This window comes from Photinus pyralis, unplaced genomic scaffold (assembly GCF_008802855.1).
Source record: "Photinus pyralis isolate 1611_PpyrPB1 unplaced genomic scaffold, Ppyr1.3 Ppyr1.4_LG3b, whole genome shotgun sequence".
Classification (NCBI taxonomy): Eukaryota; Metazoa; Arthropoda; class Insecta; order Coleoptera; family Lampyridae; genus Photinus; species Photinus pyralis.
In genome coordinates this window covers 3669025-3692610 of record NW_022170510.1, presented here as the reverse complement: position 1 = coordinate 3692610, position 23586 = coordinate 3669025, and the positions used below count along the sequence as shown (strand labels likewise).

The 23586-nt window shown below is 35.7% G+C and overlaps 2 protein-coding genes and 1 long non-coding RNA gene across 3 annotated transcripts; 1 reads left to right on the top strand and 2 right to left on the bottom strand.

Annotated features, from left to right (window-relative positions):
* Window positions 1-1710: 1710 nt before the first annotated feature.
* Window positions 1711-3783, bottom strand: LOC116167014. Its single transcript, XM_031482249.1, has 2 exons — window positions 1852-3783; window positions 1711-1805 (listed from the first exon to the last, which is right to left on the bottom strand). Exons 1-2 carry the CDS (start codon window positions 3781-3783, stop codon window positions 1800-1802), a joined length of 1938 nt encoding a protein of 645 aa, XP_031338109.1. The 3' UTR covers window positions 1711-1799.
* A 2410-nt stretch (window positions 3784-6193) lies between these two features.
* Window positions 6194-6927, bottom strand: LOC116167309. The gene is made up of 3 exons (XR_004144498.1): window positions 6832-6927; window positions 6598-6757; window positions 6194-6427 (listed from the first exon to the last, which is right to left on the bottom strand). It is a non-coding gene; the product is annotated as an uncharacterized LOC116167309 (long non-coding RNA).
* A 7057-nt stretch (window positions 6928-13984) lies between these two features.
* Window positions 13985-14835, top strand: LOC116167374. Its single transcript, XM_031482726.1, has 2 exons — window positions 13985-14259; window positions 14351-14835. The coding sequence occupies exons 1-2, from the start codon at window positions 13998-14000 to the stop codon at window positions 14725-14727; spliced, it is 639 nt and encodes a 212-aa protein (XP_031338586.1). The 5' UTR covers window positions 13985-13997; the 3' UTR covers window positions 14728-14835.
* Window positions 14836-23586: the final 8751 nt, after the last annotated feature.

The window sequence follows — 23586 nt, the reverse complement described above, 5'->3', positions numbered from 1 at the left end:
CCTCCCATTCAATCTTCTCACGACTACTCATTGCCTCTTCATAAGTTTCTGGAATGTGAACTTCCGAAAAGGTAACCTCGTACTTATTTGGAGCTTTTACATTTCTACGAGATCGTAAATCGTAAGGACCAGTTGGATCATCTTCTTCATCCTCTATAATAATACTGGAGTCAGGGTCACTCTCTTGAACAACATCTCCACTTGTTGTCGTAGGTCATCCCCATCTTCCTTCCCTGTCGTTTCTTCTTCGTTGAATATCACATTTCGGGATATTGTGATTCGTGATGTAACGGGATCGAATAATCTGTAATTTGTAGAGTTATTATCGTACCCAACAAACGTATACTTTTTGCTTTTCGGATCCAGATTCTTGCGATGTACATTTGGAGTTAATACGTAAGCTGTGCTTCCGAAAACTTTAATATGTCGTAATGAAGGTTTGTTGCCTGTCCAAGCTTCGTATGGTGTGATGTTTTCGACTTGTGTATTTCCACTTCGATTGAGTAGATACACTGCGCAGTTAACCGCTTCTGCCCATTACGTTTTGTATACATTTCTAGCATACAACATTGACCTTGCACTTTTCATAATAGTGCGCATTTCTCGCTCGCTGCGGCCATTTTGTTGAGGTGTGTAAACGGCTAGGGTTGCCAGAATCTCAAGGCATTTACGAAAATTAAACCGGGCTCAACCGGTTGCTTTAAAAGCGTTCGAAAATATAAATTTATGTACCAAACCACATTCGATAATTTAGCGGTTGACTAAACGGGTCATTCTCCAGAAATGGCAAAATAAGGTTTTCGAAAAAAAAAACTTTTTTTTTCTAAAATATCAACCATTTTCAAGGAGGTGTTGAATATACAGTTTTCCAATTTAGAAACATAGTTGGTCCAGATCGATTGCTCAGCTTTTCCAAAAAATACCTATTTTTCAAACCTTAATTTCACGGAGTTGAGGAGAGGTATCACGGAGTTGAGAAAAATCTGTATTTAAACGTAAAAAAATGCAGTATATATATTTTGAAAAAGAAGAGCTACATGGAAAATTAAGAAAACTTATATTTCAAAAGGTTGTTGGAAAATGAATATCGACCCCGATGAATTGACGGTTTACCAAGAACTTCGATTACATCCCTCAGTTCCATCACAGCTCTGTCCTCTTTGTTTGGAAATACAAACTTGCCGCCAACTGCTGTTCTCATAAAGAACACACCAAATTCATTTTCATTTTCTACTGCTTCAATGTAGGCTATATAGAACTTCATATTCTTTTTCCCTACGAATTAATAAGGTTAGAAATACACACTATTTAAGAATTTGTCAAGTTAGGTACCTTGTAGCTGTACCACAACATAGTCACCTACATCAAGATCACTGAAATTGTGGATTATTGTCTCAGTATCTTGGTGACATTCAGAACTAGCACTAGATGTTTCATTATCGCTGTCAATTTTTCGATCCAAATCCATCTCTAATAATTGCAATGCTGTGATAATGTTAAGAAAACACAATTTAGTGGACTTATATAGATAGCTGAAAATTTTAAAATGAAAAGGATACGTGATGGTTTCGAAAGTTGTATGGTGCCCAGGCCGTAGTGAATACAGATTTCATCTGGCTTACATTCTAAGCAGGAAAGTTCACGTGCTTGTATCATAAAGGGCTTTTGAGAAGACCACGTAAGCTCATGAACTTTCATTGTTCCTTTAAAAGTGCAGAGATTTTTTGGTACAATAGCGTCGATATCAGTAATCTTTTGACTGGGTACGGAATATATTCGGATGTTTCTTGTATTTTCTTTCAACTCTGTAACTAGAGTCCCAAAATCAGAGATATCATTGCCTCTACCAACCAAGACGTCGGCAGTTCGTTTCAAGCAGCCACCTACGCCATCGGGTGCTCCCTTTCCATGCCCTTTTTCACTGAAATGCCATCGAAAGGTCCGAATTCCCAACATTTTCGCAACGAACCCTACCATCAAATGAAACATTTTTTTGTTACGATATTGTGTGGACGGTCCGTCGCTTAGGAAATTCGCATGTCGGATGTTTGGTACCAGCTCCTTGATATCTTCTAGCAATGGTTCGAGGTGGGCACAGATTGCCGACGGGTCATGTCGCAGATCTTCACAAAATGTACAACATGATAAAGGTTTAAGTTGAGATTGTTCATTTCTATAATATATTACAACCGTATGTAGAGATATTTGGGGCTTCGAACCACCAAAATGCGCAGACTGTACTTCCTCGCCGTATTTACAATTATAGTTTTCGCTGAAATCCATGTGCAAAAGAACTTCGTCATTTTTGAGCTCTGTTTTAATTTTATCAATAACTTGATATTGGTGCTGAATATTCCTGACATGGAGGAAAAAAGAATCGATGCAATCCTCAAGCGCTAGCAGCATTTCTCCTTTTGTAGTTTTCACAGTTTCCTTTAATGTTTTTTGACAAATCTTATCTTCTCCTTTTATGGTGACGTTAACTCTTTTCGATATCCAACGACAATATTCTGCTGGTTCTGTGATGAGAAAACTGCTATCCATTCTGTTTATTTTTGTGCCTTTGCAATCCGGGCATTTTCTTTCAAGACAAGGTTCTTTGGGGATTTCGGATTCTGACTTGCAACACAAGCTTCTGATTACATCCTTCTCAGACGATTCATTGATTATGTTTAGTTGTTTCAGTTTCCTCACAAGTAATGACATGTTAGCATGAGTGGAACACAGACACGTTTCCCTGCATCTCGCGTTAGGAATCAATACCCAGAACGGGCGGAGTTTGCAGAAGCTGGCATAACTGATCTTAAGATTAGAATGGGCAGCAAGGAACTTCTTGTGTAGATTCATAAGCGAGTCATTGAGATATCTCTTTTGTTTCTTACATTTCCTGAATGTTACTGTATCCTTTTTTCCTGGACACATCCTGCTGTTCTCGTCCATTTCAAGAAAATCTGTTACGTAAATCCTGAAACGTTTCAGTAATTCTTTCTTTTTAGAAGGCAGTGGTATTGATTTTTTGTAGATTTTTCGTGAATATGATAGGTTTCTGATATACTGCATACATTTGTGTTTTTTGACAATTTTGCCAGACAAATTTGCAACAAAATTTGCTTTATCACGACTGTTTTCTAAATTGGCCAAATTGTTCTTAATCTGAGAAGTGATTACCTCGCCTACTAGCAGTCTCTTTTTCACTTCATTAGAGACGGTTTGATTCCCTATAATCAACTTCACATTCTTTTCGGGCGTTGCCAATGGTGCAGATTGCCTTTGTGTTCTTTTTTTGTATTTTTCGCTTCTTTTCTTTTCCTTTTTCAACTGCTCTTCTAGATGCTTTATCTTCAGCTTATACTTGTACGTATTTCTACGGCGCATTTTTTTCCCAGTAGCAGTTCGACTTGACGAAGTGGTTGGAGTCTCTTCTGGGTTACTTTTCGGCGGGGGCGTATTCACTCTGAAAGACAGAGGAGAATCTGGAGGTGTATTTGCTTCCAAAGATTCTACCAAATCCTTCTTCCTTTTTTGCGAATCATAATATCTCTTGCTGTATATTCTCCATTTCTTTCTAACTGACCTTTGGGTGCGACTGTCCAAATTATCGATTTTCTTTATTTTTCCAGCATTTACTCTTGCATGATACCTTTCTCGTTCTTTCCTTTTGGCATCTTCATGCTTCACTGGATCATTTTTAATAGCCTCACGTAATCTTCTCATAGATTGTTTTTTTTTCTCTTTCCGTTTTTGAATTTCAGTTTCGGTAGGCGTCTTTTTGTTTTTAACCATTTTTGGCACAACTGAAAAACACCAAAGAGAGTTCCTAGACGTCATTAAATATTTTAGTCATATATTATTATGTGTACTGTAGGCGATGATGAGTAAAATCTCAACTCCATGACCTGTTATCAACTCCGTTACCAGAGTTGGACTGGGTCACTGGGTCAACTGGGTCACTAAATTAAACTGGGTCACTGGGTCACGTCATACTCTTTTCAGTTAGACCCAGTGACCCAGTTGGACCCAGTGACCCAACTTGACCCAGTGACCCAGTTTGACCCAGTGACCCAGTTTGACCCAGCGACGCAATTTCACCCGGGGACCCAATTCGACCCAGTCACCTAGTTTGATTGAATAACGCAGTTAAGTCAGTGCCCTCGGTTCAAGTGTACAGATTATTCAATAAATGAAATGCTGGTTTGTTGAAAATAATACTCGATTGCTTGACAACTGCCATTTCTGTGATGTTTGCTTTAATACTGCCGTAAAAAACTTTCCATGTCCCGAATTGTATTACAATAATGTTATTTCTTTGCTTCAGGGCTTACCAGTTTGCTTACAGGTGTTCATTCTCATTTAATTTTTTTCTACTAGTTAGCTTAATCCAAATAAATCTTTTCTCTAAATACTTTCATTGACTACTTGACTACAAACTATAAACAAATGCATTTGATTTTTTTAGGTATTAGTTCTCTTGAATGAAATTGGGCTATGTGCTTGTTGCCGAATATTATTGAGGAAGTTTTTTTTTAAATTAAAAGTTACTTGAAATTGTTTTGGATGATACCTAACAATAATTTAATTACTGGGCTACCGGGTCAGGACGGGTCACTGAGTAAAGCTGGGTCAGGATGGGTCACTGGGTCAAGCTGGGTCACCGGGTCAAGCTGGGTCACCGGGTCAAACTGGGTCAAGCTAGGTCACCGGGTCAAGCTGGGTCACTGGGTCAAGCTGGGTCACCGGGTCAAACTGGGTCAAGCTGGGTCACCGGGTCAAACTGGGTCAAGCTGGGTCACCGGGTCAAGCTGGGTCACTGGGTCAAGCTGGGTCACCGGGTCAAACTGGGTCACCGGGTCAACTGGGTCACCGGGTCACTGGGTCACCGGGTCACTGGGTCAGTAAACTAACTGGGTCACTGGGTCACTCTATGCTTGACCCAGTCCAACTCTGTCCGTTACCTCAATCGGTAACGGTTCTGAGGGTCACGGAGCTGAGTGTTTTCATATTTGCCGGGCACTTGGCGGTCTAATTTTGAGGTTAGGTAAAAGTGATTCTAAATTTAACATCTATTATTGTATTATCGAGGATTGCTAACGCATTTGTTAGCAAAATTCTATTTATCAACCAATTCCGAGTATCACGGAGTTGAAACCGCCGACGGGTCGATTACTTACCGATCAACTTTGAAAAACAATACACGCACAAAACTCACATATAACACTGCCTTCGCGGTTTTATCATAATTTATTGCTTCAGTGTTACCATCTGAAATAAGATTTCCGCCAAATTCCACAAAATTCTGTATTTTTTGTCAGGTTGGTGATAGCGTCACGGAGTTGAGGACGAAGCCTGGGACCGACTTTAAGCAATTAATAATTTTCCATTTTCTTCGTATTTATCATAATAGAGCATGTTTTCATTTGAAATAAAGTCTGAGCAAATTATTAAAACGATATTGCGATGATAGTGTATATTTACGATGGCTTTAAATTGGAATATTCCTTGAATAGTATGGATTGGGACATGGCACGGAGCTGAGATCTCATATACCGTGACCTTGTTATATCTGAAAAAACAGTAATATTTCTTTTCGACGTTAAGCGTATTAGGGTATAGACAGTGCCCATATCACTTTTATTTAAGAAAATTGATTAGAAATAATGTTATTCTAAGGAAAACTAAGGTGGGACATCATTGCACACTCCTGGAGAATGACACAAACCGGTTTAACAGATCCCCAGTCAACATTGTAACGTAACCGATTCATAAATATAATAGTTAACTAGGTGGTTCGTTATGTATCTAGTAACTTAAATGTTACATGCAAGTAACACAAAACGCCTAGCACTGTTATGTAACGGTGTAACGTAACGAATACGTCACGCTATGTAACATACATGTATATATATATGTTACATGAACGTAATAAGTAACACAACGGAATGTCACAACAAATAACCCAGTTATGTATCGTATATACAAACATACATTACATTAGAGTAATATGTAATGCAACTGAAGGTTTAAGCAAATATGTAACATATATGTAACATTACGTTGCATGGGGGTTGTATGTAACGCAACTGAAGGTTACAGTAAATATGGTAGTTACGCAACAAATATGTATATGTTAGTATACATGAGAGCCTTGTAACGCAAACGAAGGCTACAGTAATGTAAAAATAACTAACTGCAGCAGTGAAAAAATAAAGATATATTCTTATAAAATAAAACAAAATAACAATTCCTAAAAATGTAGAATATTATCACAATAGATACATTTCAAATATTCATTAATAATATATATAATAAAATTATTGATTTTGGAGAGGTTTTTCTCTTGACTGTCTCAGCGTGCTTAAGCGTAACCACTCACCCACCGTCAATTCAATGGCACTTTCGCTAGTGTCGGGGAAAGTTTGCCGAACGGCATCTGCATAAAAGAAAGTTCTATAAGGCAAACTGCGTTCCCACCAAAACAGTTTTCATTATGTAAAAATAGTGCATCAATTCCAAATGCTTGAACGGAAAATGATTCGTTTTCCCAAGAAGGGAACAGCTAATCCCCAAACAAAAAAAGGTGGAATATAAATTTATACTTACACAAACACTGAACCAAAACAACACCGACTTATTTCAATATAGCGTCAAAAAGAACTTTATCTTTCGCTTGAAGTTGACTGTTGAGGTTATGTGTCCCGCAGCCGTTAACCTTTACTTTTCACTAGAGGTATATGCGTACTTCTTTTCAGATATACTTCACCTAACGAAATAGGTAATATGAATTAACTGTATTAGAAAATAACGGTTTAACATAAAAAAGAAACAAGTTTTTACCTCTTCCCACAAAAAACCGTAGATAAACACCACAAAAATTCCGTTCATCAACCGCATTCGCGTGTCACATAGGAGATAGTAATGGCGTCTCACGACAGTACGAGAATGCGCAAAAGGTGGTGTACCTAAGTATTTATGGATAAGAAAAGAAATTTTGTATTAATAACCTTGATGTACCTTCATATTCCATTATAGCTCATCATTAGAATGTCCACTTTGAGACTTTGACTTCCCTAAGACCCTAACAGTGCTTCAAGCGGTTTGGGCCTATTTCAACCACTATGTTACATATCATTTCGGTTACAATTGTAACATAACTTTGATACTTTCTAGAGCCCTGTCAGTTATATAGGTAAGTGATTATTACGTGTTTGGTATAGAACATTCCATCTTCTATGTTACATCTCATTTCGATTACAATTGTAACATAACTTTGTTACCTTCTAGAGCCCTTTCAGTTATATAAGTGATTTTTACGTGTTTGGTATAGAACATTCCAACTTCTATGTTATATATCATTTCGATTACAATTGTAACATAACTTTGTTACCTTCTAGAGCCCTTTCAGTTATGTAAGTGATTATTACGTGTTTGGTATAGAACATTCCAACTTCTATGTTACATATCATTTCGATTACAATTGTAACATAACTTTGTTACCTTCTAGAGCCCTTTCAGTTATGTAAGTGATTTTTACGTGTTTGGTATAGAACATTCCAACTTCTATGTTACATCTCATTTCGGTTACAATTGTAACATAACTTTGTTACCTTCTACAGCCCTTTCAGTTATGTAAGTGATTATTACGTGTTTGGTATAGAACATTGCAACTTCTATGTTACATATCATTTCGATTACAATTGTAACATAACTTTGTTACCTTCTAGAGCCCTTTCAGTTATGTAAGTGATTATTACGTGTTTGGTATAGAACATTCCAACCTCTATGTTACATATCATTTCAGTTACAATTGTTACATATCTTTGTTACCTTTTAGAGCCCTTTCAGTTACATATCATTTCAGTTACAACTGTAACATATCAATGTTACTTATTAGAGCTCTTTCAGTTATGTAACTGAGAGTTACGTGTTGTTACGTGTTGACTGGGTTTTCGCTTCAGGGTTTCTAGTGCTTCTTCAGTGGTTAATATATCGCCCACTTTTTCAGATAGACGCATCCGCTTCGTGACACCTTCCGACTTTTTGGTGAGGTTTTCAGATAATTTTCTTCTTATGAATGATTCAAATTTATTTCCAGAAATTGATGGCTCTGTTGAATGTTCGTTCCTCTCATTAGAGCCAGCTGCATCTTCGACTAAATCGGCGGGAGTTTGCTCAGGATTAAGTCGAGCCTCTGGTTCAGTGTGTTCAACGTTACTTTGGAATCTTTCCCATTTAAGTGGATCATACGAAACTTCTGGAACCTTAAGCCAGTTGACAATTGGAAAAAGTCCAGTTGACGAAAATCCTGAGATAATGTTTTGAGGTCTGAAGGCGTTTTCCCAAACAAGCTTTATGTTGTGAGAAAATTCTGAATTTGCCAATAACTTCCCAGGATTTTGACGATTATAATCAATCATGAGTTTATTCCAATAGGTCTTTATTGGCTTGAAGACAGTCTTATCAAGTGGTTGCATGTAATGTGTCATATTTGGTGGAAGTTTCACCAAGACCACATCATTGTCCACAGCCATTTTAGCCAATTTGTAGGATGTGTGACTTGCAAGTCCATCATAGATTAATATTACCTTTTTGGTACGATCTGCCTTTTGCGGAATATGTTTAAGAAATATGGTTTGAAACCATTGATTGAAAATATTTCCCTCCATCCATCCTCTTTCTTGTGCTGTGTAAGCTGTTCCAGGATATGGATCTTGACACATCCAGGAGGACCAAACATATTTACCGGCAAAAATTATAAACGGGGGCATTTTCGAGCCATCAGCACATGCACAGGCTAGCACAGTAGTATTTTTTTTCCGGATCCTGCAACATTTTTCGAAACACGCTTCATTCCTTTGGGACCCAATAACTTGACATCCTTTGGATCATGACTGAATCCACTTTCGTCGCAATTATAGATCAAATTGGCGTCGTTTTCGGTTATGTCTTCTTTCTCGTACAGTTTTTGTAAATTGTCATACCACTGCTTTATTAAAAATGGATCAGCACCTCGCACTCGTTGTGAGCCCAGAGATTCGCCTTTACGGATTGACAGTTCTGGGTGTCGTTTTAGAAACAATACGAACCATTCATCACCAGGCCCTTTTCCCCCCCACCTTGTGTGTAATCCGGTTTCTTTGATGAATTCCCGTACAAACTCGAGGACTTCTAATTTTGTGTAGCCGTACCCATATATGCCACACTGGAGGAGATATTGTGCCAAGGTTTTTTCTTCATCTTCACCCAACTCCGCCCTTCTACCGCCAATTCGAAGTTTATCCTTTTTGTAATGTTTTCCAACAGTCGAAGCTGGAACTCCTGCATTTACCGCAGCTTTTCTGATGCTGACACCTCCCTTGACTTCAGCAATCGCATTCTCCAGCGCTTTTAGGTTATACTTAACCCTTCTGGGTTCAGAGTTCTTTTTTCTTGGCATAATTTTGACTATAACAATTTTTTTGTTAAGTAATATTATAGTGTCTTTTATTCGACGTGAATATAAGCGTCTCTTATTACCTGACATGCGTGTCTCTTATTGTACCAGAAAAACCAAATCTTCAGTCGAATAAGAGACAGGTAAAAAAAAGTAGAAAACTGCATCAATTTCGAATCACCTTTATATGCTTGTAAACATAACCTCAAAATTAGCCTATGAAAACAGGATTATCTTTGAAAATATCATGGGACAAAGTTTGGCTTTTATTTAATTTAAATAAGAGACACTTTAGCCATGCTTTCCAAATTGGGAAAATTTTAAATTCAATTTATTTCACAAAAAAAATTTCAGAACTTACCAAACAATTTTACCGGCGCCTCGACAAATGAACAATAAGTTGTAATCTACATTTACCATCGCGATTAACCACCAATAGATGGCCTGAAGAGCCGAAGTCTCTTAATACCCCTGTCTACAATTAGGCGGTTCTCCCCTAGTTGAATAACACATGCGTCCGGTCCGACATACAAATAAATAACGCTCCTATAGAGAAGCTTCATCAGACAGTTAATTTACTTTGGGTATTCTAAAAGTAGCATCGTTCTGATTGTTTTTAATAAAAGAGGACAGGCGTGCATAATTTTTGTCTCATCAAAAGTTTTGTAATAGATTGAAGTATTATAATAAAGGAAATTGGAGATAAAGCAAATGGCTTTTACACTTTGATGGAATGTGCTCAGTTTATCTCGGAGTTCGTTCGCAGAATTAAATTTAAGTAAGACGAATTTTGAAACATAAATCTCTATACTAACAATCTCGCTTTACTCTTAATTTTATGATTTTTCAACGTTACGCTTTCAGGCAGATAACCGAGCGAGAATAGCTAATTTCAAACTATCTTCTCGTAGACGAAGAACGTCTACTTGCATTTACGGTAGTAATATGTACATGTTTCTATGCGCAGTGCAGCTTGCAAGTAGTTGGGAGATTTACGGCAAGGCCTTTAATATTTGATTATATGGTTCAAACTGACTGGAGGTACTTTGTGTTAAAAAGTATGGGCTCTTATGAATTTTTAACTGAATGCTTTTAAAGATATACACAGAACAAAATTTTGTACTTACGTAAAGTTAATAAACAGCGATCGTCAATTTTGTAAACATTAATATTATGAATTGGTAACCGTTACAACGATTTTGAATTATGGATTAGGGCATCAAACCAATCAGTAAACATTAATCTGGAATTTTGGATTAAAATTTTTTATTTTTATTCAAATTACTTACTTAATTACTTTTAGTAAGGTTAATAGAGAATCTTAATCTCTTTCTTATATTTTCAAAACATCACATAGCATTTTGTCCATTGATATTGAATTAGGGTTTTAACTGTAGTTACCCGGGTCTTTTTCAATAACCTTTAACTTTAGGTATACCGCACTACCAAATCTTTATTTAGAACGGTATCAAAGCATATTATTTTTTTTACTATTAAGACATTGTTGTGTATACTAATTAATAGAAAAAAAGTAAACACAAATTTCAGTTTGTGATTTTTTTTTATTTTTAAAATTCCATTTTAACATTACCGTCACGGTCAACTTTTTGAACTTCTTAACTTTCGCTTTAAATTTTCATTATATATTACCCTAATTGCAAAAAGTAAATATTGTTTTATATTCTGGTAACGTTTGTTTTACTCAGTTCATATTTTAAAACACCAGGTAATAATAATTTGTTTATTTTTTAAAATAATATTAAATAAACCCATTAATGCTAACATTACCGTCACTCCAAGCTTAGCTGCCCATTTCTACCGACAGATCGCGCACGTGTCGCTCTTGCTTAGTTCCACAGCTCGCTTAGCTTATTGAGTCAATGCTGGATGTCAAGAGTGCAAAAAGTTTTCTTGTTTCTCATGCTGGTTTTGTATTAAAGGTATGTTTTGTGTAAAATATTTTTTCTCTCAACATTACCGTCCCATAAGACCATTTAGTTATAATGATACCTATCATAATACTTTTATTTTATTAATAATACCAACCCCGCCAACAACGAAATTTCCCTAACCTTAAACTTTACTGCCATTTTCAAAAACATCTAGGGGCTATTTACTTGTAATTAAACATTTCCGTCACGAACATTACCGTCACGTTTACAGAAAGGGTAAAATGTGACGGTAATGTTATGGGCGGGACGGTAATGTTAGAACGGAGTATAGATGGTATCATGTTGTTTATGGTATCGTATATTATATATAGGTGAGAGTCTTCTTAGTTTCATGATGGATTCAAGTACGTCACTTTCCCTATGTATTCCGAGTACTTCAAATCAAGAAGTGACAGTCGTTTTAAAAACCCCAGACAGAACCAAACCAAAAAATGAACGGCTGATTTTACTTCAAAATAAATTAAGGATTATGAGAGAGCAGGCAGCAAAACGCCGGGATGAAAACAAAGCGTTAAAAACTAAACTAAAAAAGGCGAGAAAAAAGGAGACTAAAGCTGAGATTGAACAAAAACAGCAACCTGTATCCGATAAAAATGGTCCTTTGCAATCAAAATGGCTAGCGAATGATAACATTAAGGTTCCTGTGGAGACAAAAAAAAGTTCAAAGAGTTCCGCTTCAATCAACTAAAAAGAAAAAGAAAATCACTAAAAAAATGTCGACCGTGGACTCCGACAGACAAAGAGAGATGGCAAGAGAAAGAAAAAGAAGACAAAGAGAAAGGATTAAAGCGGATGCGATGATGTATCAAAGGGAAAAAGAGAAAGAACGTGAACGGTACCAGAAAAGAAAATTGGAGGGAAAGCTTAAACCGATTTCTGAGCGATCAAAAAGGGAACAAAGAAAACAGAGAAAGATGTGGAGAAAAAATAATCATACTTACCAAGCAAAAAAGAAATTAAATAAAAACAATACTGAAGGACTCGGCGACGCACAACCATCTGTTAGTATCAAAATTAAATTAGGCAGAAAAAAAGTGTTGAGTACACGTTCAAAAACTTCAAATTTGCTTTTAAAAGAAAGACATTTGCGGAAGCGGCAAGAAAAGATGACTGTAAAATGGAAAAACAAATATTTTTACTTAAAAAATAAAGTCAAAAATAATGAGCCACCAACTCCAAAAAAAGCAGTAGAAGAGGTTATTAAGAGAGGAGATACAAGAGAAATTAAGAAGAAACTACTCATTGGCGAAGTTTTAACTAAGCAAATCGAGTTGAATAAAAATACGTGCACCACTTTACAACAAAAAGAAGTTTTGTCTTCATGCGTTTCTGGAGGATTAATAAAAAAATATAAGCTGATGAATGCTATGAAAAACTTGGCCTCTACGTACAACCAACGAAAATTTTTAACCAACGATAAGAAAATAAATTACAACAAGAGAAAAAGAAAATCGCTCACAGTACTGCTAAAGTGTCAGGTACAAAGTTTCCTCTGCAGTGATCCCAATTCCATTGTTACTCCAGGAAAAAATGACACTCTGACCAAGAATAGTATTACCAAACAAAAGAGATTACTCACTGATACTCTTTATAACCTTTACAGGAAGTTTAAAAATGAAAATAATGTCAAAGTTTCTTATACTACATTCACAAGACTTAAACCATTTTGGGTCGTTACTCCGAAATTAACACAGAGAGATACGTGCCTTTGTGTAAAACATTCAAACTTTAATTTCCTTATTCGGACATTAAGACAGTATTTAGTTATCAATATCAATTCTCTCCTAAACCTCTCTGAATTTATTTGCTGTGATAGTATATCTAAGAGTTGTATGTACAGAATGTGCCAGATTTGTAAAGTAAAGACCGTTGAAATCAGTTTTCAGAGAGTTGAACCCACCACTGTATTACACTATTATCAATGGCGTACCATACAAGAGAGCAGAGTCATCAAGGATAAATTGAAAATTGTAAAAGTGACGAAGAAATTAAGGCTAAATGCCACTGCTGAAGAATTGATCAATGTTTTTAATAACGAAACTCCAAAAATTTTACAACATTCTTACCGCATTTATCACCAGGGTCTCTTTTTGAAAAGAGTAAAAACTGAAATGGCAGAAGATGAAATTTGCTTAATAATAGACTTCTCGGAAAACTACAATTTTAAATACACTGATGAAGTTCAAAGTGTCCATTTCGGAGCTTCAAAGGTCCAATTAAGTCTTCATACTGGGGCCTACTATTATAAAGAAAACGGGGTAACCAAATGCCAAACGTTTTGTAGCACTTCTTCTTGTCTTCGACATGATCCTTGTGCTATATGGGCGCATATTTTGCCAATTTTTTCGAAAATTACAACTGAACACACACGTGCGAAAGTAATCCACGTTATGAGTGACGGACCCACAACCCAATACCGTAACAAAAATAATTTTTATTTGTTTGCACATTTTTGTGAAAAGTTGGAGCTCAAAAATGCATCCTGGAATTTTTTTGAGTGTGGTCACGGAAAAAGTGTTGCAGATGGAGTTGGGGGGCTTGTCAAACGAACTGCTGACCAGAGTGTCGCTCAGGGAACTGATTGATGTATCGTGTGTATTGAGCAGTTTCTAGAAATAATGAAAGAAAAACTTGAAAGGACAAGCATCTTTCAAATTTCTGGAGCGGAAATATTAGAAGTCGAGGAATTACTACAGGATAAGAAAATACAACCATTGCCTAACACCATGAAGTTGCATCAAGTTTCCTGGATCAGTTCGAACAGTGATACCTTGTATTTGCGAGAACTGTCGTGTTTTCAGTGTAGGAATTCCATTTCCTGTCCGCATAATGCTATTACACCGAGTCAGTATCAACTGAAATCTGGCATGTCCAAAAAATGTATCCTTTTAAAAACGTTTTTTAGTTTGAGTTATTTGATAAAAGTAGGTAGGTACTTTTATTCTCTGAACATTTTCTTAACAAATCACAGGTAATCGTAGCAACCCCGACCTAGATAAAATAGAGATAGGCACCGCAATTTCTGTATCTAAGGGTAATACGACACGGGAAGAAAATACGGAAGTAAATGAAATCAGTGGGAAATATAAGAAAGACGATTGGGTGGCCGTCGTTTTTGATGATCAGTGGTATCCAGGACAGGTGTTATATGCTGACGGTAATAGTCTAGAAATAAAATTCATGACTAGATCCAAAAGGAATTTTATGTGGCCACAAAAAGCAGACGTCCAGAAGATTCCACAAGATGGAGTACTTTGCCCTCTGAAAGTTCCTACCAAATTGTCTTCACGTGTTTTTAAGTTTGAAAACTCTGATTCATTGAACTCTCTAATGGAGTCCCTTGACTAGTTTTACAGTGTTCTAATGCCTTTTATAATGTTTGAGTTTGGTTTTCTTTTTAATAAATACCATGTTTACTTTTTGGTAATTTTGTTACATTACCGTCCCTTCATAAACATTTCCGTCACACTACCTTTTTTCCATAGTAAAAAAATTTGTATAGAAAATTAAAGCTATTTTACAGTTGTAAATTATTTAAAGATGCTTTTTTTATAATGTAAAGTACAATTTTGTAACGATATTTGCTTATTTTCAAGAATAACATGTATTCGTTGCATGTTCTTTTTAATATTTTCATTAAATTCGTATTGACTTCGATATTTCTTGTTCGAATATGATTTCTGTAGGAAGTAGTTTTTAAAAATAAAAGCATATAGGCAGCTTTACCCATCAACAATTTGTAATCGATAATAATTTGATTATTGTTGGCGTTAATATATTTCGAAACTTCGTGACGGTAATGTTAAAATTCTAGACTCATGAACGAAAACCACTGCATAAAAAGTACAAATGTTAACATTTTTGATTTTCAGGGTGCAACTAAAATTCCAAACACTTAACAAATCTCTAAAAAAATTATACGAACAGTATCTGTGAATTCTTTTTTTTTGGAAATGGTACCCAGCAATTATTAAAGGTTATTGAAAACCACCCACCCATCTTTAAAACAATTATTTTTTTATTATACCTGAATCACAATCTCCGTTTTAAACACTCAAATGCGTGCGAAAAAGGGCCTTTAAAACACACGTGCTTTAAAGTTGCTAAGTAACGATACTTCAAGTATGACTTTTGAAACTGTCATCTGGATGAAATAAAAAATCCTCTTAGGTCGCTTTCTGTAAATGCAGAACATTTCTTTGGCTTTTGTACCTATCCTTTGGTTGAAGCTTTCACAAACGCGCGTAATTTAGGGTATGCTTCCAAATCTGTTCCACTTTTTAATCGCAGCATTGCTTTAAAGTTTTGAATGAATGCACCAAAATATAGAAGATTTAAATACCTTTGACATTTCCTTCATATATGCCAGCATTATGGATGCATTTAATACTGTATTCGTAAGTAACTTCCTATTCATCCATGGAAACAACTTTTCATATTCTTTATAATAGGCTTTAGGCTTTACTGGAGTTGGATTTTACTCCTACCAACGTTTGTTTAGATTTTACAACAATCGATTTAATGGGCGGTGTATTATCTTTTTCAACGGAAATCGTTTAATTCACAAAGACGATGATTTTTATAAGCAAACGTCAAGTGACATTTCCATGGCAATCGTGAAATTACGAACACCCAGCCCACTTAATTAGACATGTATTCGAGTATAACGTCAATATGACTTCATTGTATTTCCTATTTTTAGATTATACTGCAGGTATAATAAAAAATACTATAAGATACACGTGTATAATTGGTCTTTAAAGCACTTGCAACGTTAAAGGCACTCCGCTTTGCGTCGTGCCCTTAAACTCGTTGCGCGTGCTTTAAAGACTTGATTATACACTTGTATCTTAATATACTATTTCTCATAAATTCATAATACACTGAACACTAAACGTCGACTGGCCCAAGGACTACCCTACTATTGATACTGTTATTATGCCTTTAATCAACTTATATATTTATTATTTCCTACCATACCCGACACGTTTTCCCCGTAACTCGATGTATGTTGGTGAGCGGATGGATTAAATGCTTTTTTCTGAGGTCGATAAGCAATCCGAAATGTTTTAAAATACCCCTCTCCCTCTTCCTCTCCCTCAAAAATCAATGGAAATCATTTAAAAACTAATGCATAAACATTTTTAACCCTCTTCGGCCACCCACCACCGCCGCGCCATCCGTGAAATTGCTGCCAGCATATACATAACTATCTTATATCCAAATATCAACAATAATAAAAATGTTTAAGAAAATATTGTGCCACTAGCCCTTAGAGTACTACTGAATTGATAGGGTGGTCAAATTAATTGACCTTTCTTTTGATTTCAAAAGCTACAACTTCCCTTATGAGTAGAACTGAAGAAGACATACAAAAAGGTCTTGGCGAACTGGCTTCGTAAGGGCCCGGAAAGGCCCAGAAAGATGCAAAATGATGAATATTAATTATAATAATTATAATTACGAAGTACTTTCATCGAACATTTTTGTTTTGCTCCACCTTCGACTAGTAATAAATTAGTGTTAATTATTAAGTTACAATAGAACCAATTAGAATCACTGTTTCGATAATTTGAACTTTTCATTGTTAGAGCCAAGAGTGGTTTTTGAAATTCAGAATGACACGATTTGGTATGAATGAATGCTGAAAGTCACTGTTGTTTTTCACATCCGTTTTCAATGTTGCACACTGGATATACGAAATTTTCCAAAAGAATTTCTTCCACTATGATTACTATTCCTTGTCAAGCAAAACGTCGCTTAAGCATTCGTATAAAGCAGAGCGAAATACACACACTATTATTATAGGAAACAAGGAATTTTAAATTACGCGAGTTGTTACACTTTACAAAATGAAAGCACGAGAATTTTTTATTTAACAACTCTACAACAATCTCGCCTCGGGATTGTCTTATTGCTTTTTTTATTTGTTTTCCTACATTTGTAAGTATATGCATTATGCAGTTGCAAACTTTAAAGCCACGAACTTGATGAAAATGAAATGTGTGCATTAATAATTATTCCGACATAGGTAGGTTTGTGAAAGCCTTTTGGAAGTACGTTTCTCATTTATAATTCAAAGAAATTGCAAATTGAGGTCACGGTTATTAATTATATTAAAACTTTTGGAGAAATGTTAATGTAAAGCACCCATTATGCTTTATACATTTTTCCATTGTTATATTAGCATGCCTCAAACTCGATTTCCTTTTTAGAAGTGGATGCAATTTAGTTGCAGAATGAGAATTAGATCGACTTTCGAGCCCCGTTAGTTGGATAATTGTGTTTCAAATCACAAGGGAAGGTTACATATTGCAGTTTCATTCTATCAAGCGGGCTAGGGCTGAATATGGTGTAAGTATAGTAGGCTATGAGAAAGATTATAACAACTAAAACAGGAAATCTTTGTTAATCTCGACGCGTTCAGGCACAACGCGTGATTACTCATTGTTAAGAGTAATCCGGAGGTAGTTAGACATACAAGCATCCCTCCGTTGTCCTGACAAAATTAATATATGACAGCAGTACTTCGTGAAAGTTTTAATGCATGTTGTTTCAGAAAGCATGCTGCTGCGCTCTGCAAATGACACTTAAAAAATCTAAATAGTACGCTAATTTGTCTCATTAATTATTGAAAGCAAAGGAAAATTACTGGATTACAGTTCATTCATATCCAGCATTTTTTTAATGATAATTTATTTTATCGTGTCCAATTCACCTCGCGGAATCACTCGAGTTCATCATTTTGGGGTTAGTCACTTCGTACATTTAACCTTAAGATTCCACCTGACGTGTCGAGTCGACTACACCCCACTGGAAAATCTGACTTGGCACTACCGAATGGATAAGCCGACTCGACGCTTCTCAGAAAATATGGGCTCAAGATGAAGCTTTCAAGTTTTCGTCCCTTGCACTCCAAAAAAAATGCTCTACTCTGTTCCACATTTTCCCGAGGCAATAACGACCTCCCAGGGATTTGATAAAACCGTACTTAATGTACGCAAAAGAATCTCGAGTATTCCTTTAGCTTAGTCTCTAAACTATATTACTCAAAAACCAGTAATGCCCAAATGGTTACAGTAAGGGTATGATTCTGTACATTGAAAGCAAAATAAACACGTTCATTTTAATAAAAGATTATTAAAAACCGGATTCCAGGTCCAGTCACGGGGGTCGTATAGTCGAGCGTGAAACCCACGTGGGGGTTCACGAGGCATTAAGTTAAAAAAAAACGCTTGGGCCTATTCAGTTCAAAGATTGTACATTTGACCTATATACCACATGTAAGGCCTATTAAAATTGGGCCAAATCCAATGACCCCATAAGGTCACACCGAGGTGCCCTGTCGCTTTTTCAAATCTGCTTTAGGGGTTTATTTTGTCTTGTCTTAGATCGATTGCCAAACGAATAGTTATGAAAGACGATAGGCTGAAGAGCTTAGGTGCACTGATAATAAACTGAATAACGTATGCTGATGTTGCATTCGCTACTTATGCGTAGCCAGTTCATTGTTAACGCCAAGTTCTGTTTCCGACGGATTGCTTAAATAGTGCAATCATGTGAAACGAAAAAATAGTTAACGTTTCACGTGTCTGCTAAAAGAAAATGAAATATATCTGTCCGTATTTAATTATGTTATTCTACTAAATACTTTTGTATTGCGGGACTGTGAATTGGAGAGTGCCATAATACAATATGTACCGGGTGATCGAAAAAAACTGCAGACAATTTAAATTTGGCGCTTTAAAGTTTTTCTGTTTTTTACTTAAGGAATTGGCAAACATGTTTAGAAGTTGGTTTATTTATGCATTAATTGCCATTCATTGGCGTAGTATTTTTATGTGAATTTTATTTTCTAATCTTCGTACTGTAATCCAGGCGTTTCAAAGCAAACAGCTCTTTTTAAAAAGGTCTTCGCACGTGCATCATTTCTTAAAGGTAGGTACGTACATTAAGAGAACATACTTTATAAGGATCATGTAACCTTACCTTTTAGGCATAAAGGCTTTAAAGGGGATGCACTTTTGTCTTTTGATTCACAATTGAAAGGCGTACATGTTTAAAAGATGCTTATATTCGACTCAGTGGTGCTTACTGCAATTCAACGATAAATGTGCTACTTACCATGATGTCGAAGGTGTAATAAAAAAAACGTATCCCCAAGAAATCGGTTTCGAAAATTCTCTAATGAAGCCTATTTGTTATTTTTACAGACTTATCGCATAATATGCGACACAAAATGTTACACATTGATATCGGAAATGTTTTCATCCAGTGTTGATGACGTTAATTTATGAGAATACGTGGAAACGTCTTATTGTATGTAGGCAAATGAAATGAATCTTACGGTGATGGTGATGGCTATTGCTCGGGCAACGTTGGAATAGATATTTGAATACATGAACCCGAGCGTGCAACTGAGTTTGATAGATTAATTTTTTTAAAATTGTGATTATTGTTTAGTGATCCATTAAATTGATCCACCACTGCTTTTAAATAAATGACATTTGGTATATTACCAACTTTATAAATGTTTAGTTTTGTGGGAAATTCAAACTGTCCGCACTACTTTCCCATCACCCGGTAAGTGCCTGTTTTTATTGTCATTTAAAAAGCTTATGTAGTTAAATGAAAGCAGAATTGTTTTTTTTATCTTTTTTAATATACGTAAAACGTAAGTACTTTTACATTGTTTATTTTTCAAATTTGCAACGTGTGCACTTTAGCGAAGTAGTGCATGTTGGTCCCGTTGGCTCATTGGTAGCAGTTTTTATATATTTTATTTTATTTCTGATTATTATTTTGTTATCCCGGAAGCCGCATATTAACGACTCTGGCATGGAAGCCTCCGTTTTGACATTTTTTATTTTTAATTTGAAATGCAATCAAGTTAAGAAGGAGAGCGAAAAGTTGAGTTTTTGAGGTAAACGGGAAAAGGTACACCTTCCTGAGAAATATAAAATTGATACCCGTGAGCTAGCCGCCGGCATAAAAGTTATAAGGGCAGTAAAATGAGTAAATTTGGTAACTACCCGTGTTGCCGATTAGTATTCTATTTAAAGATGCTTCCAGGAAATTACTTTCCGGGGATTATTTTGTGATGGCACACCTCCAATTCACACGAATGATATGCAAGCGACCCGTAGTGGATTGCTGTTACCATTTTCGAATTATGATTCACAGGCAACACGATATACGAGAAGGGAGCCAAATATTTATTTATTTACGCCGATGGAGGAAATTTCTTATAGAACATATTATAGAGAATAGTAAAATAGAAAATACTTACTTCTTGAATTCTCCGATGTATGCTAACCTTATGCCACTGATTATCATCAAAGCGCACCTTATTTGGCTTGATTTGCATCTCCTGTTTGCCATTAGAGAGACCCATCGTTAAAATTAAGCATCCCTCCTTAATCGCGACGTTGAGGTAGTCAGTTCCATCGCCTGTAATGCATCACGTCCATTAATAATGAGGATAGGCAATAATTTATTAGGAGAATGCGCACTCTGGCGATATTACTTTAAAATGTATTGAGAGCAATTACTTTTAAATGAAATTTAGATGAGAATAGAATGCGTATTTACACATGGGATTTGTTTCGGGTGTTGACCGATGTTCAATTTAAGTGGAAATTGCCAAAGGATATTCAGTGTCACTTACGAGAAGTCTCACCTGTATAAAACAGTAATCCATTGGGAGCTCTAGTTTTAAAGTAGAAAGTAACGGAATCTTGAGCACTAACGATTGGTTCGCCCCCTGTCTGACTGAGGTCGTACGATAAAAATTCGTTACCTCTAAACACCGCTTCGGAAGGTGCTTTGTCTGTAATTAAAATTTGAATTTCACACAGTGGTAGTATAAATAACAAAACTTTTTGTAACATGCAAAAATTATAATATACGACAGTTCTCTGATGGGAATAGCAAAGTCCCTAATCTTATTATCCTTTATCCTATTGTAATGGACAACCGGTTGTATTATATTTTCATTTTGAACCTAAATCCGTGGAAATGTGTATATTATCCGCTACCGGTATAATTTAGAAAAGGTAGGATATTTTTACTTAAATACCTTTTCGGGAGATTATTATTAATTCATATACCTGTTTAAATTTCTACTCTGTAAATAATTGACTGTTCCTTTAATGGGCTTATATACTTAGGATTAGAGTTAAAACACCACTCCTGCTGATTTTATAGTTTCGTAATGTTGGACTTTCTGTTAGCATCGTTCTCTGTCAGCTACCCTTTGATGAGTAATGTAAACACATGAGACTACTACGGGTAAGTGAATCCTTTACGTCGTATTACCCTAGCAGTTTGATTTATATATCTATATCTAAACATTTTTTATTCAACGTTTACGCCTACTTCGTTTCCGTACGAGTGGTAAATTAAATATTGCTTCACTTTTATCTCGGTAACAAGCACCGAATTCGACATGCATTTTTTATAAATTGTAGGTATTTTTATAATGTTTAATGCTATGTAAAAGTAGACGTACCTATTTATTCCATTTAAATTATTAAAGAAACGGGTTGAAATCTGTGACTGCGCGTGTTTTTTCAGTTCATTGAATTTTTTTGAAGGCCCATAAATCAGAAAAAAAAAGTTTTCGCCTTATGGCGAGTAGCATTTTCCATGAATTAATCAGGAAATCTGGTGGATTTTTGTTACAAATAAGCACATAATTGATGAATTTTATTTAATTTTATTGGTAGTTTATTTTCTTCAATAATGTAGTCGGTTTTATTTTGTTTATATTAAGCCGCAGAAAATAAGAAACACGTGGGTTAAGGAATTATTGCGTCTATTTGACCATTTTTTAGCAGATATTTGATCAGAGGACTTTATCATAGTTAAATTAAATTGATTAGGTAAAGAGTGGCAAATGTGCAAAATTGTAGATAAGGAAGTGCGATGTAAATAAGTGCTCGCATTATGCCGGCCTTTACCGAAGACAAGAAATAGCGATGGAGATGGTTTGCACTTAAGAAGGATGGGCGCCGATCTAACTGGTTCATTTGACTTAGCGTAGGTAACAGTTCGTTGCGTGTAAATTTAAATACGTACTTTTCCGGTGGTCAACCGGTGTTTCGAAGTCCAGTTTGTCAATTAAATTGAGAAGTGATACAGGAATAGTTTCCGATTGTTGTCGTCCAAAGTTAGTGTTTCCGCAATTACTTCAAAGTTATGAGAAAGGAGGTGGTTTGACAATGCCAATCGTCATGGAACCGATTTAAAAAAAGGAAGACACAAACGTTCTCCCTTTTTTAAACTGGTTCCATGACTATTGACATTGCTGAATTGGCAGCTCGGATAGAAACTTTAATTTTAACGAAGACAGAGCAATATAAATTGAGTAACGTAATAAACAAACTTATTTGACATAAGAAATAAGCCATAATATCGTCTGTGTAATTATCTTCTTTTTGCAGAAAGATTGATTACAGTATGGATGCTTCGTTTTTATTTAAATTGAATTTAGGCCATTATTTAAATAAAAATGCTAAATTATGGCTTTTATTAAATTGATAAGACATTGTAAAAAAATGATAAAGTCGCAGAACACAAGATTAGGTTCATGTACAGGATGGTCCAAATTCGTGACACACGTTTGGTATCTCCGCTGAGAGATACAGTGTAGGTTAAATGGAGACAAAGTTGAGAATCTGAATCTGTTATCAGAATTTCCATAGCACGCTAGATGTAGAAGCCCAAAAACCGAAACGGACCTGACGAAAACCAAGCTTCTGCCAGGCTTTTATACATATAGCGGTATTGTAGAAAGTACGTCCCCATGCTCCGTAAAAGCGATCATTAGAACCGGAAACACTGTGGCATTTTGAATCTTCTCTGCTTGCACACTCGCTCCTTATCTGAAAGCGCTTCGTTCTATCGCATTTTAATCCCGTTCTCTTTCACTATGGAGCGGTACACGTATATAATTTCCTATAAACTTAAATTAATTTTACCACGAAAACGTTGTGGTCCAGGGTGCGGAACATTAATTGTGTTTATATTTGAAGTGGTTAGTTCCGATAAAAGACAAGTGGATTAATCAAATTGTGCGCCTATCTTGTTTATATGGCGCGGTAATAAGTTTCTAATTTAAACGGCAAGTCAGTAGAAAGTTTACTTATTACTGAGCTAGCCGTGGATTTAATTAATTCATTACAAAAAATTGTTGCAATAAAGTTT